General features: G+C 38.1%; 1 protein-coding gene across 20 annotated transcripts in view; it reads left to right on the top strand.

The window, feature by feature from the left end:
• The window catches only part of FGD4 (FYVE, RhoGEF and PH domain containing 4), a 114503-nt gene that overhangs the window by 83626 nt on the left and 13655 nt on the right, over positions 1 to 17222 (top strand). For all 20 annotated transcript variants that reach the window (XM_054830983.1, XM_054830991.1, XM_054831012.1 and 17 more), the window contains 7 exons: positions 5811 to 5900; positions 7965 to 8110; positions 12707 to 12863; positions 13994 to 14132; positions 14747 to 14805; positions 15439 to 15585; positions 17014 to 17186. In XM_054830983.1, the coding sequence (XP_054686958.1) occupies positions 5811 to 5900; positions 7965 to 8110; positions 12707 to 12863; positions 13994 to 14132; positions 14747 to 14805; positions 15439 to 15585; positions 17014 to 17186 (911 nt within the window). The remainder of the gene's footprint in view (positions 1 to 5810; positions 5901 to 7964; positions 8111 to 12706; positions 12864 to 13993; positions 14133 to 14746; positions 14806 to 15438; positions 15586 to 17013; positions 17187 to 17222) is intronic.

Here is a 17222-nt window from a genome sequence, read left to right as displayed (position 1 = left end):
AACCATTCTATGATCTTTAAAATCAGCCCTGTGGAGGTCTAAGTAGCTGCTGCCATGCTGTCTGCAACAGGGAGAGGTCTGGTAGAGCTTTAAGCTGTTGCTGGCATTGGGAAGAAGCAAGAGCATTTAGGCAATCTGTGATTTTGCTAGGCACCCACTTAGTCAGTAAAGAATCTTAAAACTGGGATGCAGTCCAGTTGAAGTTGCACTGCACAGACTAACAGCACTCTTCCGCCCTTTTTAATTAAGTGTAGGTACAATTGAGTAAAAGTAATAGGAGCAGATGTATGTGAGTCATAGACAAACTTTAAATTATGCATCTGATATATATATTTTGGTACTGATGCAAAGGATATTCTTTGTCTCCTGCATGCCATATTTCCTCATTCAGGGAAGAGAAGAAAGCGGTGCTATTGCATTGTAAATGCATACATGTACAGCAGAAATAACCTATGTCCGCTGCTGGAAAGGGCGAATTAACTCAGGGAGTGGTGCAAAGCCAGAGGAGAAAAAATTGCTTTTTAGACTTGGAAAAGAAAGCTTATTCTGAAAGAATGTTGCTCTTCTAATTATTTTTGTTCCTCATCCCTGTAGATGTGACTAAAGTCAGATTCTTGCACGTTCTGGGAAAGTTTAGACAAAACTTACTAAATGTTGTGGTGTTCTGCAACATTTTCTCCAAATAACCATAGTAGAGTATACTTTGTTTCTCTTATTTACTTTGTTAGTTTGAAAGTCACAAACCACAAATATCACAAGCAAAAAGACAATTTAAAGTGAAAAGTTTCCTGCCTTGCAGCAGAAACACCTTCTGTCATAAAATTTGGTTTGCCTAAAACGCGGAGGCTGAATAGTACAAGAACATCCCAATCAATTAACTTCCTGAATAACATCTTATGAGAAATCTGCTGCTAGAGCCAACTGAAGACAGGATGACAAATGCTTCGGTATTTGTTGCGAGACTGATAGGAAATAGGGATATCGACTGCATGCATGCCACAGATGGAGAAGAATCCATTGTGTATCTTCGTTAAAGTCCTTACTCGATGTCTCCTTTCAATGGCCATGCTGGGGACTCTGGTGTTTTAGATGTAAAACCTGGTGGAGATCAGGATTTTCATTGCAGGTCTTGTAAAATTTAATGCATTCCTTGACTTCAGAAACTGAGGACTCAACAAATTAAAGGAAATCTTAAATTCTCATGGAAATTTACATTGATATGCCCAATACTTAGGGGAGAAAGCTTTGGATCATGAAGCAGCTATGACATGAATGGTTTTAGAAAAGAAAACCCCACTCTGTTACTTTAGACCAAATCAGCATAACAAACACAACATAGACTGAATGGTGTTTGTTCATATTCTACATCTCTTACCCTGTCTCTTGTTGCTTAATATATTACTGCAAAGCCCTTGAGGCAAGGGCTACACCTAAATAGGGGTGAATTATATGCAGCATCACTATCATGTTGGTAGGTATAGTTTTCTAGATGGGACATGGCTCCTGTTTGGTTTGGGTGATAAGTTATGGCTATATTAGGATTTAGAATTTTGCCAAGTGTTTGGATAGAATGGAAAGTATGGTCTGATCAAGATTATTAATATTTAAATACCTCAGCTAATAAATTGTTCAACCAAAAAATATCTGGTTTGGGTCAGAGATGGTAACAAGTGACTGAAGTTAACTTTTGTATCTTGTCTTCGCTAAGCAATACATTTGTTTCTTGTTTGTATAGCCATGTTTAGCATATGAACTATTTAATGGAAAGAATTAAGTTATAATATTTGGAATAATTAGGCCCCTTGTCAAATTGTATATGCTTATAACTTAAAGATATTGTTTAAAATTGGAGTTTTCAAAGGTCACTTTGTGCAAGACAATTAGAACTGAGAATTCAGTTCAGCTGGAGCCACAGAATTAATAGCAAAGTTTTATTCAACTTTTGCTATTTATTTGGAAAAGAGTAGAGGTTCATTCTTTTAAATTGCTCAAGTGCTTAAAAAAGCTGCCTAAACATTTTTAATGTGGTTGCATTCTGATTTGAAGTAGACATCAAGAACATAATGTTACCTCACACTTCTGATGTTTTCATCATCAATGGAAATCCTGCACCTCTAATGTCAACATTCTGTATATATCATATTAACCATTCCTGATTGTTTTTATACATTGAGTTGCCACGTGTTACGGATTGTCAGAGCAGTTTGAAAAGTTCCCCAAAATCAATGAGAAGTTGTGCTTGAAGCAATAGAGTATGTGCTCAGGTATACCTTGTAGTAAATTTTTGTCTTGGTATTTTTTGTTAATGGCAAGGAACCCAATATAAATACTGATGTACTAAAAGCATAAAAAATTCATAGCATGAAAATATAAAACTTTTCCAGAAAAAAGTTTCCATATCTTTCATTTCTATTATCTTATTATCCTACTTGTGAAGAGAGATGTGTGCATGTATGGTTATATCCCATTAAAATAAGGCTTAATTCGTAACTTAAAAGAGAATTCAAGTTCTCTTTTACAGTTAATGATTAGATTTGATACAGTAGTTCTTTAGGGAAGCATTGACGTTCTCAGAAGTTGAATACTAACTTCATGTTTTCCATGGTTTTTAAAGTTTTTTCTTTTAAGAATTTTCCTCCATTATCTCTATGAAGTTGTTTTGTTGAACAGCTCTAATAACGAATGGCTCAGTGTCATTCTTACTGTCAGGATTTATTTCCAAATTATGTTGTAGGAGTTGCTTCCCGCTACTTGGAATAGCCAAATTTGGGTCTGCAGAAGCTGGGCGCCTTCTTGGGGTCTGCCTGCCCTGAGCCCATAGCCTGGCTGCTCTGTGCTCCAAGGAGGGGTGGATGGGCAGCTGGTAGAGGCGCAGCGTGGTGTGTGCTGCGGCAGAGCTGGGATGGCTGCGAATGAATTCCCTGAAAGCAGGAAATAAATGTATACACACACACATATATACGCCAGCTGCAGCACTGGCTTCATGCGATGATGAGTCTTTCCACCAAACATGCCTTGCTGTGCAGCATGGTGCTGCCAGCACTCTGGCACTTACTGTGTCTGGTTCTGGGATCCCCAGTTCAAGAAAGATGGGGAACTACTGGAGAGAGGCCAGCGGAGGGCTATGAGAGGGACTGGAGCATCTCTCTTATGAGGAAAGGCTGAGAGAGCTGGCTCTGTTTAGCCTGGACAGGAGAAGACTGAGAGGGGATCTGATCAACGCTTATAAATACCAAAAGGGCAGGTGTCAAGAGGATGGGGCCAGACTCTTTTCAATGGAGCCCAGTGACAGGACAAGGGGCAACGGGCACAAACTGGAACACAGGAAATTCCATCTCAACATGAGGAAAAACTTCTTTACTGTGAGGGTGACCGAGCACTGGAACAGGCTGCCCAGAGAGGTTGTGGAGTCTCCTTCTCTGGAGATACTCAAAACCTGCCTGGATGTGATCCTGTGCAACCTGCTCTAGGTGATCCTGCTCTAGCAGGGGGGGCTGGACTAGATGATCTCCAGAGGTCCCTTCCAACCCCTGCTGTTCTGTGAGTCTGTGACCCATGCATCCACCTGTGTGCCTCTGGACCCAGTTCATCCCGTGTGCTCAGGACAAGTGGCTGCCACTCCCACCAAAAAAAGCTCCTCAGCAGATGGATGCCGCTACTAGCAAAATAGCCTGTGAACAGTTGTTTCCAAGAGGAAGGAAGCTAGACTGACCTCGTGGAAACCAGGTGCTTTTCTTTGGATAGGATACTAGATAAGACACTGAAGTGGGAGAATGAATAGGAAGGAGGATGGAAGTGGGAGTAGAAAACACAGGTAGAGTTCATGTAACATGTGGGCAAATGTTGAGATGGTGAGGTGGGAAACTGAGGACTTCCTCAAAAGAAAACTGGCAATACAATTCTATTCTTGCGCTGATCTAACCCTGTAGGTGGGTATTCTTATGCTGGAATAAGAACATGCCACTGTGATTAAAAGATAACTCATCCATGGTGTGTGATTTTTTTCCTACGTAGAAGATTCCTGACTTGGGTAATGTGATTGGTATAGAAAGGAGACTGAGGTTCAAAAATTAGGAAGATGTGTCAGGCTGATACTGAGAGGATGGGAAAGCTGTGGTCAGAGTATACTGGGAGAGTAAGAGGGGCTTGCCCTGACTCAGGAGTGAGGATCAACTGCTTTTTCTGAATTGCTCATTTTGTCTGATGCTTTCAAGTCTGCTATGTGTGATTTTCCTTCTATTAATTCAAGTAATCTTCTGAAAACTGCAGACTGGTTCTATAGCAGTGCTTCAGGGAGAAAGCGGGGTTTTGGGGAGAGAAAAATAAAATAAATTTGCCGAGGAATCAGCAGCCTCCGTGGTTTTGTGCCTCAAGTCCACACGTGAGATCCCTTGGAAATGGCCGCATTAAACGACATGCTGTAGCTGTAATAGCTAATCCTCCAGCTCCCTGCAATGTCTTTTGACAGCACTTAAAATGCCGTTCTGTAGGTTACTGTGGTTGCTATGCTGATTTAAACAGATTTAATGAACAGCTTTGAAGTCACTATTGAAAAGCCTGTATTTAGGGAGGAGGCTTGCCGTGTAGCAATGTGACTGTTAACACTGCAGATTAGAATTGAAATGTGTTCAAATTTGGAATACTTATCCAATACAGAAAAGGGCAAAAAAGCCACTGAAGTCCTTTAAATGAAAAGATTGTACTTTAGTATTCAGTATTCTGCAAACCATCTTTATACACGTACTTGAAAATGTTTATCGTACTCTTGTGGGAAGCAGTGTGCAGTTTGAAATCAGAAATAACTCTTTCAAGCTCTCCTCTTTATTTTTTTTTATGGAGATGCTCTATGGTTTGTCTCAAAAATTACCACTTTCCCATAAGCACTGTGATAAGACTGCCATTTACTTAGGAAAGGCTCGGATGTCATTAGATGTAAACACTTTTCAGCGCTAGCACTAAATTGGGAAGAAAAATCTTGTAATGGAAGTGTCATTTTGTTGAATCTGACACTTGTGAGCATGAGGCATTTCCCTAATGTTTTAATATTTTAGAAAGCTGTGCTTTCATTGTTTGTTTTGAAACAACTTCTCATAGCAACTCACAATTTTATATTCCAACGTATTTAATTTAATATTGAAATTTGAATGAACATTTTAAGTTTCCATTCAGCAGAAGAATCAAAAATATATTTTGTGGCATGAAGGACTTTAAAGTGAAAACTTCCCTTAGGATGCAAAAGCAACTGCCTTAAAGACCTAGCAAAGGAGCCCTATAGTCGCAGTCAACAGTTAATCAGCAATGAGTGTATTGATGAACATGAGACATTTTGTACGGTATTTTTCAATAATTCTGTCGTGCAAAGAACATGCAGTTCAAATAACTTTTGAAGCAGGGCGGGGGCGAACACCGACTAATCCCATCTGTTCCCTCTTACTCTGCAAATCAGTTCTTCCAGCTCTGAAAGGTCAGCGGTACCCGATTACCAGGATGTGAGCTGATCTGTTAAGTAGGGAGTTGGTGCTTTGGCAACGATCCCTGTACAAACTGAGAAATACTAAATGTTTTAGGCTTTGAGTTTTACTCAGAAGTTTGATTACTTTTTTTTTTATCCATCTTTGACTTTTGTATTTGTTGATTAAACCACTGGAAAGTTTATATTTTCCAAAATGGGGTGACTATTACTAAATGTGAAACTCGGATTCCAGTTGCATTTTGGACTGTAAGGTAATCATATGTCTCTTCAACTTTTTTTTTTAGTATAAAATTATGTTTTCTCCAGTATCTTAAGAGTTGTTCTTATTTTCCTCCAGGAGACAGATGAACAGAAACGGCACAAAATTGCCAGTGAACTTCTGCAAACAGAAAAAGCCTACGTTAGCCGACTTGACCTCCTAGATAGGGTACATTTTTCTTGAATTTGTTTTTATTTTCTTGCCTTGAATTCCCTTGAATGGCTTTGCATAAGTGTGTATATAAATTACATAAAAAGGTGGTTGCTATGTTTTTCACATTTTGCTGACTTTTTCAGTCAGACATTTGCAGTTGCCACATATCTTTGCCTATGTTTCTATTTTAAGAACATTAGATTTTTAAAAGTATTAGAATTTTGTGGATATTAATGAAATATGTTCTCTGTGTGTAAATGTTACCATACGCAGTAGCAATGCAAACCTCATACTAGCAACCCTTCTAACAAAGGGGATGGATAATGTTACGCTCACCTGTTTCTTGGCTTCTGGTGAGACGGACAAGAAGCGTATCATTTTATAATACTGAAATTGCCTGCTGACTAGAAAATTACTAAATCTTTGAGCCACCTGAACAGTGCTAAAGAACCTAGGAAGATGCCCATTCTAAACTGCGTATGCCCTATTTCCCCCACTCTATGTTTAGACTAAATCCTATTGAAGAGAACAGAAATTACTCTTCTGCAAGGAAATTTGAATTCTTGTGCTCTGTAGACTCAAACTGATATTTCTTAAATGTGAAAGTCTGTAGTTCTTGAGTATTTTCCTTTTTGAAGCTTTGTTTACTTTCTCACGTAACACCTACGTCCATTTTACCTGGATACCTATAGCTATGTGTTGCCTTACTCCGTGATATTTTTCTCAGGCATCACTGTTTACTTTTCTCAGGCCTAATGCATAAGTCTTGTACACAGAGTTGAGGAAAAAGTAAAAAGCCTCAACTGATAATAATAATTGTTCAGATTGCTTGGGAATCTAAGTAATCATCCTCATGAAAGTGGATTTACCTAGCTGACCCACATTGGGATGAGTATGATGTGTGTTTTAAAAGGTAAAGTATTGCCAAAAAAAGAGAGTTGTGATTTAGAGAAGGTTAAAAATAAAAAGGTAAATGTTTACTTCATTCCCAGGTTTTTCTGATGGATAAAGTACAATTATTTTCCTTGATGCCATCATAAGTGCATTACTGTTATGCCTGTTTTCCAAATATTAACTGGACAGAGTTCTGAAAAATGAGTTTCAAGCGCAGCTGCTGCCAATGAGAGGAAAGCAGAAGACTGGGAAGGGACTGTAATGTTTCTAAACTTGGTTAAAAAGTTATGTAACCTTTCTAGTCTTCAAAGTAACTTGTCAAAATTAACTAACTGTCCGCTCAGAGATGGAGCAAAGTGAGCATGTTTTAAAGTATATGTGAAAGTGTCTGGCTTTTTTTTCCTCTTCAGACACTTTTGCTCCCTTAGTTGGGATTATTCAAGTTCCTGTCTTCAGACTCTTTTCTTTTTTCCCAAGCCCTTTCCAGGGAGAAGCAGTCTGTTCAAGCATGGAAGAGGGAGGCAGAGGGACCGTAGATCCCCATAAGCACTGTTTTATGTGATGTGCGCGTTAACAGCTGCGCATGTCTCCTAGCCATTTTGTAGCTGCATCTAGTCAGGTAGAGCCCACTGATGGGAAAAGAATATACACATATATTTTTAAAGAAACTACAGTAGACTCCAGTTAGGACTAGGGCCCCTTTTGTGCTTTAAATAGCATATGGGGACCACTCATTGTCTGCCAGCTACTTTGATTTCAAAAGGATAAGGGGATACAGCATACAAGGAGAGTGGTTGGGCTAATGGTGATTGGACATCATGCTAATTGAAGAGAAAGCAAGAGTGGAAAATACAACTGGAAGACTGGGAAAGCTGAGATGATGTAGCTGTTAAAACAGACAGGATGCCTGGAGTCAATCCAAAATGGCACTACTTCACTTTGGCTTTCCTCATGTCTGCTCCGCCTGCAGCGCTTTCCTGGCTCACAAGAAAAAAAGTGGGGCGTAAGGGGAGGAGAAGCTTTTAACTTCTGGTGAGGGAAAGACAATAAATGAGTTTGTCATCACCTGTTATATTTTTGAAATATTAATCTTGCCTCAGTTGGAGTAGGAGGGGTGGATAGATGATCTTCCATTGATTAAAGATAACAGGCTGATAGGTTTGGGGCTCTTCTTCTGTATTGCAGGTATTCTATTCCAGACTCCTTGAAGAAGCCAACAGAGGTTCATTTCCAGCTGAAGTGATTAACAAAATCTTTTCTAATATTTCATCGATAAATGTCTTCCACAGTAAATTCTTACTTCCAGAACTTGAGAAAAGAATGCAAGAATGGTAAGAGGCAATTCACTGGTTAATATACTAGTAAAACCGTGTCTGTAGAAACGCTGTCACAGGGTCACGGTAGAGAAGGTACCTTCATAATTAAGTGCTCCAGGCCCAGGATGTACTGTGGGTAGGAGAACATCTGCTCTTCCACTCTTCATCAGGATCTGACTCAGTAGAAGACTTGCGTCATTTGCTCAAAATAAAGGATATGTATCTTGCTGAAGCTGGTGAGATCACTCATGATTAAATGCCTTGCTGCATTAGAGGTTCAGACTGTGCTACCTGATGAATTCATTGCACAGAATGCAAAATTGAGGTAAATAACATGTGTTTTCTGCTACCCTTGTAGCACAGTAACCTTTGTCATTATTGCTTTCTGTAATAAGGATATGTTTTTCTGCGCTTTGGTTTTCTGTTTGAAATCCATATCAGAAATGTTTTAAGGACATTTTTTCCTCAGCTTTTCTTGATAGGACCTCTATTTGGAGCAAGCAAGAAGGATAGCTGAGGTGTAAATATACTCTGTAATGATCATGTACTACTGTAGTGTCTTTCTCCTGCCTGATGCCTCCAGGTATTTTAATATCCTGGAGTCATTAAAATATAACCATGTATTTTTGGTCTCTCATGTAATTGTGGGTGGAAAAAATAAGTCACAAACCCACGCTGCTTCCCTATTTGGGGAAGGGGATGCCTCATTAAAAAAACCCCCACAAACCCAATTAAAATTTACAAATATTGTTTCATCCAGTTGTTTCACCTCAGCACCTGTTTGGTTGCTCTATTCCATGTTATCTAGGATTTATCGTGAGGAATTCGAGTGTCTATCCAGATATCATTTCCAGTTACACTTTCATACAACACCTTAATTGTCAAATATCACACCAAAAATAAGAAATAATATATTCCTTTGACATATATGAAAATCTCAGACCACACAGTGGTGCTTTAGACAACAAGCTATACATCTCCTGACTCAGTAAGATGATTCCCCTTTAAAATGATGATTCTTTAAAATAGAATATTTACTATGCACAAACACATGGTAGCCCCATATAGTCTGTAATGAAAGAAAATAAATAAAACCTAAGCGTCATGGAATGTAGCAAAGTTTACACCTTTACTTACGTTCCTCACAAAATGACCTTGTAAGGTAAATCCACTCTTTTCTGCTCAATTGAAAAAGTCTGATAGGAAATACAAATGCCTGGATTAAAATAGAGTGCATGTTCAAGAGAATCGGAGGTTAACTTAGTCCAATTATGTTTTAAAAGCAGCTTACGCTACGTTATGTCAGTGCTGTATATATTTGAAAAGAAATTTGTGATGTACTCTTAAATTTTTGCTCTAGACACTTTATAGAGCACAGAAGATGGGTTGTACTACCTTATATATTTGCAAAATGCTAAATTGTACGTGAATAATGCGTGTACAATTACATAGCTTCAAAGGCTGAAAAGTGCTTTTGCAGATGAGCTTTGACTATTACTGCAAAACTAATAAATTGCATCATAAGGATATTATCTTTCCCACCTTGCTTGGAAATCACCTCTGTGTGGTACCTGAGACAACCTGTTCAAGTGTCCTTAAAACATTATGCTTTTGGGAGAAGTTAGAAGAAAGAGTGCAGTTGAAGAGAACAATGTCTGATCACTATCGAAAGAAAAATTCGGGATAACTTTCTCTCCCCATCATTCAGTCTCTGAAACAACAGCTTCTGCCAGAGAGTGTGTTTTCCTCAGCAGTGCCCTTAATTGGACATAGAAAATACTGAAGTATGTTCTGTTGGTAGGTTTATGCACTTCTGTTGTTCTTTAGCTTCCAATAAAAATAGCTGGATAAAAATTTCTGACACTTACCCTGAGTTGTGGTTTGTTTTGAAAACCTAAGGTAAAAATATATAGTATTTGAAACTGGGAAAGCAGTTCAGAAGCAGATTCTTCTTTTTTAGAAGAAAAGGTGATGTGAATCTAAGCTTATCGAGTGGAAATGAAATTGTCTGGTAGTTGCATTTTGAATGAGTTGAGCAACAGCTGGAGCTGAATATCTCTCTTACAACATATGGCTTGAAAGTGCTGGAAACAGCCTTGTTGCAATATATTTCCCATGAAAAGAGCGTAACAGAGCATAACAGTGATCCCATATCAAATAAAATACCCATCTAACTCTGTCTCTTGTACCCAAGGGTGACCAGTAGCAGATACCTAGGGAGGAATTTAAGAACATGGTGTGATAGCCTTGGAGGGCTGGGGGGGAGGGTGCATGTGTGTTGGTGAAGAAATAATTTCACTCTTTCGACACAAAGTTTTGGAATCGGCGGCAATGACAGAGCAAACCTACTTATACAATTTGTTCTTCTTTGAAACCGCAACTTTGAATTTTGTTAGATGCCTGTTAGCGTGTATGTTTGAAGAGAAAGCAGTTCTGTAGTCAGCTTTGCTATGCTGTGATTTTACAGACCTTTGCTTAGTTTTCTTGCAGCCACGACAGTTTTAAATGAGATGCTACAAATCACAATTAGTAAGTCAGCTATTTCATCTTTGAGTTTTTAGAAGGCAAATGTGAATACCATTGTGGTCTGATAACACAGAAATCCGAAGCGTTTCTGTACCTACGTTACAATGTGAAGTCCTATTTCTTGACCCATATAAGGATGCTGTCTTTGTGTGGCAATAGTGCAGTGCTGATTTGGGTCCATGGTAATCGTTCTCTTTCTGCTCTCTCTATTCAAGAGAACAGTAACTGTCCTGGACCTGACGGCATTTAGTAGAACTTCATATTTTGGCTCATGGTGTGTAGTGTTTGAATATGAGATGAAGCAGTTATCTATGCTTGTAAGTTCATGAAGGGAGGATGCTGCTTTCAGAAGGTTCTGCTTTCTGCGACTTTCCCTGTCCTTCCTATTCTTGGAGAGCTCTTCGTGTGACATGGACCTTGTCTGTCTTACCTGAAATGATGATGAATTTGTGTTTTTACAACCTCAGTCTTTGGACATATAAGGGCCTTGCATGAAAAGTAGTTGTGAACCTTTTTAATCTTCAGAGACAGTGAAATTGCAGTGCTCTGTGTAAATGAGCTGCCGTAGGTATCCAAGGAACAGGCATAGCAAACTGTTCTCAGTTCTTGGCTTATAAAAGTTTTAACATTTTCTTTTAACGTCTTTCTAGTAATCATTGTGAAACAGTTAAGTGGAAACGTTCTTTTTTTGTGCCAGTTTCTTTAGATACGAAGTATTGGCACAGTCTTTTCTGCTCAAAGATTTTTTTTAATTGCAAAATTTTATAATTACTTATCTGTTAAATGTATCAGAAAACTTAAATGTCTGTGTGGGTTTTTGTTTTGTTTTCCTTTTTTTTTTTCTCCTCTGGTGACCTTTAGATATGTATTCACATTTTCTTTGGAACTGGCATGATTTGTATTTTATTTTCAGTTAAAAAATATGCTGCATTGCAATAAAATGACAACCCAGGGAAATAGCATTCAGTGAATCAAAGGAGAGGGCTTTTGTTTTAAATTGCTAGCTTGCCTTTGAAAGCGTATGTGTCTGCTTGCATGTAGAGTGTTTGAAGAAATATGTGAAGCTAGTTAAGGGTAGAGAGCCGTGGTGATTTCAGAGACCAACTTCCCACCCTATCTTGTTCCCTCCTCTTGTCGCCAGGCCCAGCAGTAGCTCAGACCTCTGCCAGGTCTTACACAGGTACCTTCTGCCCCTCCAGAGACAGCTGGAGCTGGACCAGCCTTTGCCAGTCCTGGCAATATTCGCTATTCAAATAACTTTTTTTTTTTTTTTTCCCCTTCTGCACAGCTTTTCTCTTGGAGAAGTGGTGTGCTGGAGTAGACTGCTCAAGTAATTGCAGGAGGTTGCTTCACTCTAGACTACTACCACAACATTGATTTCAGACTTTCAGAAATCCCGAGATACTGAATTTCTGAGTCTCTGCTTGAAAATGAAATGTGAAACTTGTTTCCTACTGTAGTTCTCGGAGATCCACGTGTGCCATTCCGCTTGCTTTGTGTGCATCGAGAGTGCAGCTTCTCTCTGCCTCTCCATCAGTTTCTTTACCATTCTATTTGAAGATGCTGTTGGTAATTGGGAAAGATGGGGGAAAGGGCTCACAAAAGACTGGAATCCAAGGGATTCTTTCTCCTTCGTAGGTTTTCTTAGATAAATAATGATTTTTAGAAGTTGTAAATAACTTGTATTTATATAAGTCACAGAAAGGAAGCTGTAAGGTATGGATTTAGCCCTCAAACAGAACCCCGGGTTAGGTATTTAGAGGGTAAAGTATGGTCAAAAAAGATAATGTAGTTTTGAGGAACTACAAATAAAATAAATTAGGCCATGTTTTGTAAACAAAACCTTTCAAATTTTGCATTATAGATAGCTTTTCTTTCTTTAGTGTTCTACATGACCTACAATGCTTATACATCATCAAAGAGGGTACAAACACTCTATGTTAATTCTGGTGTGTTTTAATGGTTACATTGGAACTCTATATGAGGCGATCCCAAACAGTAGGATTCTCTATTAAACACTTGAAACCGTTTTATAACCGTGTGTGACTTTTTTCTTTCCTGAGATTCCACTCTCTTACTTTGCAGGACTACCACCCCCAGAATTGGAGATATTCTGCAAAAGTTAGCTCCTTTCCTCAAGATGTACGGAGAGTACGTGAAGAATTTTGATAATGCAATGGAATTAGTGAAAACATGGACTGAACGGTCACCTCAATTCAAATTCATTATTCAAGACATTCAGGTAATGAGAAGAATAATGCAGATCTCCAAGTAATACAAACATATATAAAAATATATAGGTTTGTGGGTGCAAGAAGGATTAAAGAAAAAATTAAATTGAAAATCCCTTACAATTTGTCCAATTCACACCGCATTCTGTTTCTTCTCGTTCTCCCTTCATATGTGCTCAAATACCCACAAAAATCCAGACTTTCCACTGCAAAATAGAGGACCAAAGTATAAAGATTGAAATGTGAGAAGGCAAAAAAAAAAAACCCTACATTTTGTTGTAGATACCAAAAGTAAATATTGTTTTAGGATAAGTGACCTATCAGTGCAACTACAGATCCTTGCACTGAATCCACAAGTATTGCATTGGTTCACAGCAGTGCTGTTAGGCAGAGCACAGCTCTTTGGAAGAAGGATGTGATCCTAGATGCTGAGCCGCAAAAGGTAAAGAAAGTTTAACAGTTAAGTAATGAATCAGCCTTTTCAAAAGTGCTTTTTATACCTTCTAGTGCTCCCTGTAGGTTTCTCTGTGAATTGGCACGTACATGTCTTCCTATTGCAGTCTGAGCAGCTAGAAGTAGGATAAGGTATTTCTACTTAAATTTTACTGCTCTATAGAGTCTTGTGATTCTAAGCCAGGGAAGACAACTATGTGTAGTTTAATGTAATCTTTTAATTACATCTAAGATTATGGAAGTGAATATGCATCTTAAAACACTGCTGTGGGGGTTTACATTGTAAATGAAACTCAGGAAAAGCATTCCTTCCTCAGGTAGGTAGCCTAAGGACTTTTTTTAATGCGTGGTCACGAACTGTTCTTATTAATTTAGTAGTAATTTTCTTGTCTGAGTTATTACAAACCTAATTTAAAATACTCTGGAGTTTAGGAGATTTTTTTTTTGTTAGGACTTTTGTTTATGAATTGGATATTTACTATTGGATACTTAGGAAAATTTTTACAATTATTTTTAGGAAAGAATTTCTAATTATTTGGTTTGGTAAAGCAGTTCTATTTTCTTTCAGAAGGTCTATCATGCATGTTTCAAAATACATTATTTATGTTTCATCAATCATAACTTTTATTTTACTATATCGTAATAACATTTTTGCCTGCTACATTGAAATATGTTTACAATTTTTTAGAAGGAAAAAGTGTGTGGAAATTTGACATTGCAACATCACATGCTAGAACCAGTACAACGCATTCCACGCTACGAGATGCTTCTAAAGGACTACCTAAGGAAATTGCCTCAGGATTCCCTAGACTGGAAAGATGCTGAAAGTAAATATCTTCTAGTCATTGAAATAGCCGAAATAAGATAGTCGTAAGAGAATACTGTAAATTAAAGATATTTGCAGGAAAAATAAAGTGAAGATGCAAAGTCCCTCTGAAATGAATGACAGAATTTCTTCAGTGCAGTTGCAGGATTCTTTGAAAAAAAAAATCTATTTGAATAGTGGATGAAGTTAATGTAAAAACTGTAAAGCCTTTAGTATTCTCCTCCTGGAGCACATAAGTTTTGCTTTAGTTTTGGGATACTGCACAAGTTTTGATTTATTTGCTTTGCGGATGATCAGGGGTTGTGGTGTTTTTTCTTTTTGTTTTTGCTGGCATTTTGGTTTGCTTTATGCACATTTTGAATATATGTCTCTTATTTGTAAAAAGAGCGGAGTTAGACTCATTGTATTTTTAAGCTCCTGTAGGGAAAAAGAACAGCCCATTTTTAAACTTATTCCCCTCTGTGTTTACACAAGAACAGTTCAAGATATTTCCACGTATTATTCAAAATTACTTGCCAGATATTGTTTTGAATGATTTCATTTTTTCCTATGTAATATATAAGTATGTAAAAATGCAGCTTTTTGGTTTCACTTTTTCCTTTTTCTTCTGTCTAGAATCCCTGGAAATTATATCCACTGCAGCAAGTCACTCTAATAGTGCAATAAGAAAAATGGTAAATGATCCTTGTTTTCCTGACCATTTTTTAATATATTAGAGTATTTGGTGAAGCTAGGAGTATGAATTGCCAGTCTTCCCTAAAATGGCAAAAATGGGTTTCCTGGGTCCAAGTGATTGCTCCTACATAATGTATTTACGCAGTTCCCGGGAACGATAGACAAAATTTGGCATTGCACCTAATTCTCTCAAGTGGGAAATGGGACAGATGAGGTTCCTCTCCTGGCTCAAATACCTGACACTACGCTGGGTTCTTCACCTTGTTTCACCTGTTTCTGTCAGCGGAAGGACGTTTGTAAAGAGTAGTTACTGTTTCTCTACCATATTGGGCCGGCATGATAGGTACTTCATTACCTTCATGAGATATTTTGGACAAGAAATAATGCAGGCTGTATGTATAACTGTATTTTAAAAAGTACCACGGAGATAACATTTCTAAAAGTACTTGTTACTTTACGAACTAGGTTAACGAATCTGCATGGCTGACCATATATAGTGGATATACATCTATATATGTTTTTCAAAGCTGACATTCTGCAGACTTACACAAGCTCCCATCATTTCAGTTCAACATGCTTAAAGAGCTGTGCTTTTAATTAATAAGATTTATAACTGTATTTCCACTGTAAAGGAGAATCTAAAGAAATTGTTAGAGATATACGAGATGCTGGGAGAAGAGGAAGACATTGTGAACCCTTCAAATGAACTGATAAAAGAAGGACAGATCCTTAAACTCGCTGCTCGCAATACGTCTGCTCAAGAACGGTATCTTTTCCTAGTAAGTATGGTGGCCTCTGTTTGCAGGAGTGGCTGTATATGTTTCTAGACCAAAGCAAGAGGGAAATCCTCTCCTAGTTATGTCAATGCTTTTATACTAGTAACGTTAGAGCATAAGAAAACACCGTGTAGAACAGAATACATGGTTTTAAATAAATGGAACCAATGTCCAGCAACTCGGTTTTAATTAAGTAGCAGCTGATTATAAGTGTGGGTCCTAGAGCATGAGAACTTTGACGTTCTCATGAAATGCAAAAGCTTAGGATTTAATCCTGATCGACTGTGCGTCCCAGTAAGTGTCATGGTCCTGTGGGAGCTTGTTATCATGGCAGGTCATCCTCTTGTCATGTGCCTGCATCCTGTCTTAGAACTAACAAACTACAGCCAAGCTCCCTTACAACTCCCTTGGAAAAGGTTTGGTGTAGTTCATTGCTTCCCATGCGTTAAAAATTGCTAATGCGTTTTTGCTTATAGGCCTCTGACATTGCACGTCTTCTGGTTAATAAAAACTGGTAACGAGTTGTTGAGGCACAACTCCTGCTTACCTGTGCTTCAAACAAAAGGAGTAGTCATTGAATAGTAAGCCCTCAAATGGAGCCAGAAAGCTGATTAGAATGATGTGCGCTTCACGTGAGAGGTGACAGGTTCGTGTGCCGTGTCTGTGATACAGACTAGACAATAGGCTAGGCAGGATTTCTGTGAAATACGATTTAATTGAAGTGAGTTTCTCTTTTTAATAATTAACTGTGAGAAAATGCGAGGGGAAAAATGTGAGAAAATTAAACACTATAGAACTGGGCTGGGGCTTTAGACATTTAAACATTATTGAAAGTTCTGATCTTTAATAAAGGAATATATCTTTGTCCTGGTCATGTTTGGTTTTTTTCCCCTGTGATATTGAGAGTTTCAGTGAATAAAACCTGTAAGACAGAAATGTTCTTCTGTCTTGGAGAAAAGACAAATAATGTCACCAAATAATATTAGTTACAAATTCTACAAAACTGAATGGTTTCAGTACAGGGTAAATATAAATGTATACACTGAAGAAAAGAGTACTTATTCTGCCATTTAGAGTAGTTTTTGCAGAATTGGGGCATAAGAGTGGGGTTTTTCCTAACAGAGGGTTTACAATGGTATAAAATATCCAGTCTGAGTATAGTTGGTAATAAACGCTGTTAAGACTGCTGCATATACAGAGCGATTATTCTTATATCCACTGAAGCTGTCCTTTAATCTTATTTCTAAACAAATAAGAAAAAGAAGTTGGCTTGCATGAGAGCTTTGGTCATCTTGTGTATCAACTGAGCGGGAAAGAACCTGCTTTCTCGCCAGCTTTCTGGTATTGTCTCAGATCTCTGTATCTGTGGTTTTGTTAATGCAAAGCCCTGTGTTTGGTTGGTTGGTTTTATTTTATTTTTTTTTCCCCCAGTTCAACAATATGTTGCTCTACTGCGTCCCCAAATTCAGCTTGGTAGGATCAAAGTTCTCAGTTCGCACCAGAGTTGGCATAGATGGTATGAAGATTATAGAAACTCATAATGAAGAATATCCACACACTTTTCAAGTGTCTGGAAAAGAGCGAACACTGGAGTTGCAGGCCAGGTAAGGAAAGTCTTTTTATCTAATTTTTGGAGGATT

This window comes from Grus americana, chromosome 1 (assembly GCF_028858705.1).
Source record: "Grus americana isolate bGruAme1 chromosome 1, bGruAme1.mat, whole genome shotgun sequence".
In the NCBI taxonomy this organism is placed as follows: domain Eukaryota; kingdom Metazoa; phylum Chordata; class Aves; order Gruiformes; family Gruidae; genus Grus; species Grus americana.
The sequence above is the reverse complement of the archived record's forward strand: the minus strand, read 5'-3'. Positions and strand labels throughout refer to the sequence as shown.